Raw genomic sequence first — 8,574 nt, forward strand, 5'->3', positions numbered from 1 at the left:
AGGTAAAGTTGTCGATTTTTTCTTGATTTTACAAATGACAGATTGGGTCATTGACCATTTCTGTCATTTACACAATTCTAGGACCCAATATGAAATTTCCTATATTTCAAGAGCTTTTCTGGGATTTTTCCTATAAAAAAATATATAATTATTATATTTGTATATATTGTAACTCTATAGAAAGAACAGTGGGAAGGGGACTGCATATATAAAAATAATAAGTTGGATTTCCGTGCCCCCCTCGCACCCAAATTTTTCTTTCAAAAGAATTTTCCCCAACTTTCCTTTTCTTTGTTTCTTTTTTCTAGCCTTTCTCAATGATTTATATGATTCTTTTATTCTTTTAACTAGTATAGTGCATGTGCAATGCATGGGTATGGATTGGTGGTTTCTTTTATATAAGATAAAAAGTTGAATTATCACAAAATAATTAGTTGAATATTACATTACTATTTCAAGTCATGATTTCAACTTAATTTAAAATAAAATATCACTAAGCTTTTGAAATCTACAGTATAGGTAGATCATTATCAACATTTTTAGAAATATGCTATATATGTAGGTATATAAATGGATGTTCCTTTAAAAAGATTGAATTAATGGAGACAAAAGGGTTAATGGATTGAAACTCAAATATTTGATTATATTCAATAATTACACAGATAATGTCATGGTCAATAATATTATATTGGACAAATATGATATCTGATTCTGTATTGTAAAAATAGGCTATTTAATACAAAAAAATTAATGGAGACAAAATGGTTAGTAAGTTAAAATATTTTGAAAACCACACAAAAATATACTTCCATAAGTTGAAAGTAGTTGTCATGGCCAATAACTTCAGGAATTGACAATATAAACATAAAATAATATAAAACTACCAAAACAATATCAAAATATCCATATTCAATGTAAAAATGGAACCTCGTGGCCACCACCATAAAAAATAATAAAATAAGACTTCCAATATAATCTTATGAGAGTGATAGCCCTGTCATCTTAGCTATCCATGTGAAAAAAGAAAAAGAGGGGTGTGCATGGCAACATTCATGGCTATTCAAATAACTGTGATAATTGAGTAACTATCATAACCCCTATAACTCTCCCCTAGCATACACAAATATCGGACGCACACTGGTTGTTTTCTCCTGAAATCCGCATACCCCATAGAGTTAAGATTGAATTAGTATTTAATATAAAACATAAAATGTGTTGATTATCATAATGATAATTAGGAAATTCACTATTTGAGATAATTAATAATAGACAAATGTCAAATAAAATACAAAATAGGTTCACTATTCAATATATTAGGAAATTGAGTAGTTCGTATTCTTAAAATTACATACTAGCATTAAAAAAAATCTCAACTAATATATTTAAGTTTGTATTTCATTTTTTTTATTAAGCTAATCCATAAAAAACATCGATTGTTTTTCTTAAAAATTAATATTTTATTTTATTTTAAAATAAATTTTAATTCTAAATAGCAGAAGTAAAATAAATTTTCACTTGAATTAGATTTCAAAATAATTCATAAATAAAAGATAATAAATATTTCATGTATAAATAATAGTTTAGATTTAGGGTGTGGATATTATTTTCAATATACTAACAGACCAACTGAAATTAAATTTCAAGCATAATTAATTTTAAATAATGCCATCAAATTTTAAATTTTGAACATACACCATGCCTTGCATATATGTCACGATTTTCGGAATAAGAGAAGTTATATAATTTTATTTATTTTTCTTAATTTAAAATATTTGCATATAAAGGGTATTTTGGTTTTTACAAAAAACGAAAAGAAAAAATAAGGCTCATTATTGGAGATAATTACAATAAATTCTGTAATAAATCAGAATTAATTGAATTAATAAAAAATTAATATTTTATTTTATTTTAAAATAAATTTTAATTCTAAATAGCTGAAGTAAAATAATTTTTCATTTGAATTAGATTTCAAAATAATTCATAAATAAATAATAATAAATATTTCAGGTATAAATAATAGTTTAGATTTAGGGCGTAGGATATCATTTTCAATATACTAATAGACCAATTGAAATTAAATTTCAAGCATAATTAATTTTAAATAATACCATCAAATTTCAAATTTTGAACATACATCATGCCTCGTATATATGCCAAGATTTTCGGAATAAGAGAAGTTATATAATTTTATTTATATTTCTTAATTTAAAATATTTGCATATAAAGGGTATTTTGGTTTTTACAAAAAATAGAAAAAAATAAGACTCATTATTGGAAATAATTACAATATATTCTGTATCAGAATTAATTGAATTAATCAAAAAATTATAAAAAATAAATATGATCAAACTAATTTCCAAGAAAAACGTATAAATAGAGAGATCATGGGTAGAAATGTGGCTTTAACAAAAATAAAAAATAAAAAATTTATCTGCAAACAATTCAACTAAAAAATATATAAACAATACATCCCAAGAATTCAACTAAAACCACTTAAATAAAAAAATATTGTATTATGAGAGATAACTAACTGATTATACCACAAAAAGAGATAGGTAGTAGGAATAAAGAGGAACATGCATTATGGTGGTGAATAACGTATAAATAGGGAGTTGGACATAAAATTTTGGCTTTAGAAAAAAGAAACCCATTTATCTTGTAGTGAAGCCAAGTGACAGTCTGTTAATAAGTCATACTTTGTACTATAATTTTATATAGTAATGGATATTTTTAACAAATGTCAGTGATATTTAAATGTCAAAAAAATAGATATTATCACCCACCAAAAAAATAGATATTATCTTTTTAAAAAACGTGAAACTATTACCTTTCCATGGCTAGTTAGTTACAATGGGGTGGGCCAAACGAGTGAATTGTGAAAAATATCAAAACACATGACCGCTCTCGCAAATAATGAGAATTGGGTCTAGTGAAAAGGATTAGTCCCTTACAATTTGACAAACCAAGTTTTGAATTCTAACCGGAAGAGGTGTCCATATTTCGTGCCAGACAATGTCTCAAATAGAATTACCTCTAATAGGAGAATATCTATGTTTTTTAAATTAAAAAAACCACTCTGGCGAAAAAAAAAACAAAATTAAGACACAAAACCAACTGAAGTCCAAAATTGCACGTTCATTGCCGCTTTCCTCCCCTGCAACTATTTTCATGTCATCTCCATGCTTCTCAGCTACGTTTCCTCGCTCCGTCTTCAGAATTTCATTCTCTCCCTATTCTGATCCTTCACTTTCTCTTTCTGATTTCTCATCCTCTCCTTCCTCTCCTCTGAAACTTCTTTCCCCTGAATCCCTCTTTCTAAGGAGTCGAGAAAATGTCACACGCCGATACCATACCTCTGCACCAATCGTCCCAGTCCGACATTGACGAGATCGAGAACCTCATTCGTGCTAGCGTCCAATCGGGACCCACCACGGTTCTCCCTGCCAGACCTCCTAGTCCTCCTCGAGCTTCAATTCCTGTATCTTCGTCGCCTTATATGCCTGTTGGTATTCCACCTCCGCCGAAATCTTCCAATCAGAAGCCACCGGCTCTTCCCGCTCCTCCTCCCCCGATTCCACCTCCGGCCAACAATGGACGTCCTAATATTACGCCCAGTGGATTTGGCTCGCCTCCGGACACGTTGACAGAGCCGGTCTGGGACACCGTGAGAAGGGATCTAACGAGGATTGTTAATAATCTGAAGCAGGTTGTGTTTCCTAACCCCTTCCGCGAGGACCCCGGGATGGCTCTGAGGGATTGGGATCTATGGGGACCCTTCTTCTTTATTGTTTTCTTGGGTCTTGTTCTTTCATGGTCTGCATCTGTCAAGAAGGTATGCATGCAGCTGCAGATAGTCTCTTGGTTATTTTTGGTGGCTAATTTGTTTTTTAAAAGTTCGTTCGCAGAGTTTACGAATTAATTAATCTTGGAAAGCTGAGTATCTTCTTTCGTTTTTCAATTGAGATTGTGAAAATAACATCATCTGCATTCCTGAGCCAACGCTGAGAACTGAGGGCTTCATTTGTCTGTATATATGAAGTGTGAATGTAGGAACTGTTATAATATGTTGCTGCGTTGAAACTTGTTATTTTGCATTCAGACGTTTCATGGTGATTCCCCTTCAAATACGTGGTTTTGAACTTCCGGTCAGACTTCAGTTGATGATTCTGATAAATTTCTGTGGATGATCTTCACTGGTAGATGCTATATGGACTGGTCTAAAATGGTTCTAATTCTACTCATTTTTTATCAATTTAGAGGTGTTCTGGACTTCTGGTCCTGTGGATGTTACTATTTGAAGACTCTGAACAATGTGTCAGGATGACGTGTTGTAGGAGAAATTTCTGCATGCTTATTGTATATTATAATGAAACCATTTATAGGTGCATTAAAATAACACACCATATGTTCAGGGCCTAGCACCATCAAACTTCCGTGAAAGGATTCTTTCCCGTGCTGGACATGCCCTTCATGTTCATAACAGCTAAACCCCGAGGTTCCATGTTTAATTAGCCAAAGCATAGGCAAAACATTAGTTTTGAACTCGAAAATTAAAAGAAAGACAAGAAAAAGGATGTTCAATATATATAACAATTGAAGATTTACCAAACACATGGTATATATGTTTTAAGATAAATCGCCAATGTAACCTACAAATATTAGAAGCATTTAACAAACTTTCCTTTACTTACAGTGTCATTCACTGAGGTCTCTGTTTAGGCTCTTGAGATTCATCATATGTTTGTGTAGCTGGTGCAAGAGAATGATACTTTGTTTTAGGATACAGATTCCGAACACCCTATTTCGATGCACTCACCAGCTGAATGAGCTTGCAAGCTGTCCCTTTACAAAATAGCCAGGCTAGTTCTGTGAACATCCACTAAGATGGAAAACTCTTTGTCCATATGATGTGAGCTAGGTTCTTAAGAAGTATTTATAATCTATGCCAAATTGACATTGCTTTTCCACCAGAAAGATAGAGGCTATGATAGAATTTTGAACGCGCTATGAAGCCATAGTTGTGATAATGATAATGATCGCTATATTTGTGGAAAAATTGTAGTAGTTATTAAGCAGCAGCTCCAATATGTGCCAAATTGCTGTTGCACTCCCACAACAGTAGTGGATGTTAAATGGAATTTTAAACCAGCTATGAAGCCGTAATAGTGATGATGATGATTAAAAGTTTTCCACAAGATGTTGGTACAGAGCTTATATCCATCTGGTTTTAGCGGGATACTTTCAATTCATGGTATGGCATTTGGTTCTTCAAGTGTTAATGTATTGTTATTGTGCGCAAACATGCTCCTGATAGAATAGAGCATATTATTTTTTCACAGTGAAGTAAAAGCTTTACAAGCCTGGTTTCTTTTTTTTTTTTTTTTATTTCATTAATTGGATAGAAGCGCAAGATCGGGCATATTGTTTTGTCCAACTTCGTAAGTTTTCTTTTCTATAGTTCCTCGGTTCTGCATATTTACTTCTGGAAGGTATATTTGCATCTTTAGTAAAGATGATCTATAACTTGCTTCAAATGCTTTAAAGAGGTATATTTCACCTCACTTTCTGGGAACTCTGCTTAACTATGTTCAATTTCCTCGTTCATGCCCCCCTCCCCCTCGGTTTTTTGGTATCATGTTGATGTGTTATATTATTACAATGATAGTTTATTTGGCTTGGTTTGAATTCATACTAACTGTTAATTTTGATTGTTTGCCAGTCTGATGTCTTCGCTGTTGCATTTGCGTTACTTGCTGCTGGCGCTGTAATATTGACATTGAATGTCCTGCTTCTGGTAGTAGTCTCTATTATCGTATCAACCTTTTTTCAGTGTTTTCTTCAAGGCAAAATAATTCTATTATCCTTTTTTATACTATCTCCGGTCCTTAATATAAGACTCTGTTTGACTTTTATTTTGGTCCTAAATATAAGACTCCAATCCACTTTGTCTCTCATATTTATATTTTTTTTTTCCAAAGTAGCCCTTCTAATAATGATAGTTCTAATTAATACACTTGATTAGCAATGATATTTTTGGAAAGACAACAACTATTTAGGATAAATAACTAACTCAACTTACTTCCTTAATCTCCTCAAATTAGTCAATTGGCTCTTATAATTAGGACCGGAAGTGGTATTAACAAAAAAAATATTTTTATTCTTTTTGATTTAATTGGGTATACAAATTTTCTATTCAGGGCCAAAGTTTAAAAAAACAGTATTTTATTTTGACATCATTGTACTTCTCCCTGGGATCATTTTGACGTGCTGTTGTCGAAGGGGTTGAAATGGCGAGCATAACCCTTAAGTGCTTTATAGTCAGAAATTGGGCCTTCATATTGCCTGGCCTGATTGACCCCTTTTAAGATTTCTGAGTTGGGCTGGGCTTTCCAAAAGAAATAATATAAAAACAATTGAAAAATAGATCATGCCGACATTAATAGGTCTTGTTACAAAGACAGAGGTCATATATTCATTCCCCAGAACTGGATCAAAACAAATCAACTAAAAAATATGAACTAAACTAAAATTTCCTAAACCAGGACAAATGATGTTTCATGACTTCACCTTCATTCCCCTATTCCTCTGCCTCCACATGCGATGAGATGGGCCAAAGCCATTTTGATAGCTGTGGGCCTTTCAATACAGCTAGGGTTGTATTCAATCTGAGCCGAACTCATTTGTTCAGGCCCCTCCAATATAAACTACGCAAGGCTAGAATTCTAACCCTGCTTTTGACAGAAGCAAACATTGGTCATCAAACTCAGTTTATTTAAGCTGGCGTGGTCATCATCATCATCATGTGTTTATAAATATATTGATCTGTATTCCAAGGATGATAGTGTTATGGCAGCAAAATAGCTGACGAAGTGTTTGCTCTTTTACTTGAAAATTGCAGGGTGGACAGATAATTTTCTTTCAGAGCCTGAGCCTTCTGGGATACTGCTTGTTCCCTTTGGACGTGGGTGCATTAATTTGCATGTTGAATAGAAGCGTGATGATCAAAATAATTGTCGTATGCGTGGCACTGGGATGGAGCTCCTGGGCTGCATATCCTTTCATGAGTGCTGCCGTCAACCCAAGAAGAAAAGCTCTCGCCCTCTACCCACTCTTCCTTATGTATGTATCTGTTGGTTTTCTCATCATTGCCATTGACTGAATTCATCCCTGCTTCTCCTTACTGCATTCCTTCCCATCTACTTCTCTGCGGAAGCTTTTTGTGTAAAAGCAGCCCCATTTTTTAAATTTTACCCCCCACCCCCTTACTCTTTTGTCCTTTTTGGTTAGCCTTTTTGTCAGCTAAAAATATAGTTGGTGACAGACGGTAATGTAGTTTCCTTCTAAAGTATAGTGGTTTGCCTTTTCTAGCAACGTTACTGTAGTGATCTCTTTTGTACTGTGTTTCCCTTCCCCATTGCCATGTGAATAATGTTCCGGGGTTGATGCCTTTTTTTTTTTTTTGGAATTACAATGGCAAGAAAAAGCTTGATAAAAAACATAGCTACTACACAGACTTAAGACCTAACAGGAGAAAGGTCCGTCCTTAGAAAAGTTGCACAGTCCAACGGTGGAGTCGCCATGATCTGCAAGGTCATCCATAGGGTGAGCTGTCTTTGCTAAGTGGTCAGCACATCTGATCTTGTTTTATCGAGTCTCTTCTCTTGGTGCATGATAGAGCACTAGGGTTGATGCCTTAATGGCTTTTGTAAGTCAATATTTCTTATGACTTTTGGGCTACAGAAAGCTAGTTGAGTGAATTTTTTCAACCTTCATAGGCTGCTGAGAAGGGTAATTTAAAATAAGACTTCCTTTTACTTTTCCCATTATCTCCTCTCACAATGAACATTAATATTTTGTTACTTGCCGTAAATTATCCTAAAATAATTTTGATTTCAGAAAGCGACGAAGGTTGGGCATGGGCTTTTATTAGTGTGTTCACAATAAAAATCCTGAGGAAGATGACCATAATGCATTGAGGTAATGAATGCAAAACAACAACAACAACATCATTTTAACTATTATTCTACAAAAATGTATTTATTAATTAAAAAATTACAGGCGCAAAACTTGAAAAATTAAAGATGGTTTGAATCTAATTTACACATATAAATCTGACTTTAAAATATATATATTAATTATTTAACTTGAAGGCGAGGGGGAAAAGTTTGTCTTTTAAGGGAAACAAATGATTGAGTCGGTGAGCGAGTCGATTTGCACCAATGTTGCGTTTTATTTCTAGCGTATATATATCACCTTCCAATAATTAAAAAAAAAACCACTATAATTGGTTTCAGTAAAAGTCGAAAGGCCCATATTTTAATCGTTTGCTGAACTTAATTTAAAATCGTGTAGCTAACCCTATAATCGCATTATCACTTACGTTTTTCTTTAATACGACGGTACCGTTTGGATGTTTGCCCAAACCATGGTTTGGGTAAAAAACTGCCCTAACAGTCATCCCAAAAACCAAACCATGGTTTTAGGTCAAAATCATGGTTTTGACTCCAAAACCATGGTTTTAGAAAAAGCAAAATTTTTTTGCTTTTGGAGAAAAGAGGGAGAGTGTGAGAGCCT

At 33.4% G+C, this 8,574-nt stretch overlaps 1 protein-coding gene across 1 annotated transcript; it reads left to right on the top strand.

Annotated features, from left to right (window-relative positions):
* The first annotated feature begins 3,161 nt into the window (after positions 1–3,161).
* Positions 3,162–7,368, top strand: LOC114751422 (protein YIPF6 homolog). The gene is made up of 3 exons (XM_028940097.1): positions 3,162–3,832; positions 5,720–5,794; positions 6,899–7,368. Exons 1-3 carry the CDS (start codon positions 3,332–3,334, stop codon positions 7,157–7,159), a joined length of 837 nt encoding a protein of 278 aa, XP_028795930.1. The 5' UTR covers positions 3,162–3,331; the 3' UTR covers positions 7,160–7,368.
* The last annotated feature ends 1,206 nt before the right edge of the window (positions 7,369–8,574 follow it).

This window comes from Neltuma alba, unplaced genomic scaffold (assembly GCF_004799145.2).
Source record: "Neltuma alba isolate B1F8T4 unplaced genomic scaffold, ASM479914v2 tig00006913_pilon, whole genome shotgun sequence".
NCBI lineage: Eukaryota > Viridiplantae > Streptophyta > Magnoliopsida > Fabales > Fabaceae > Neltuma > Neltuma alba.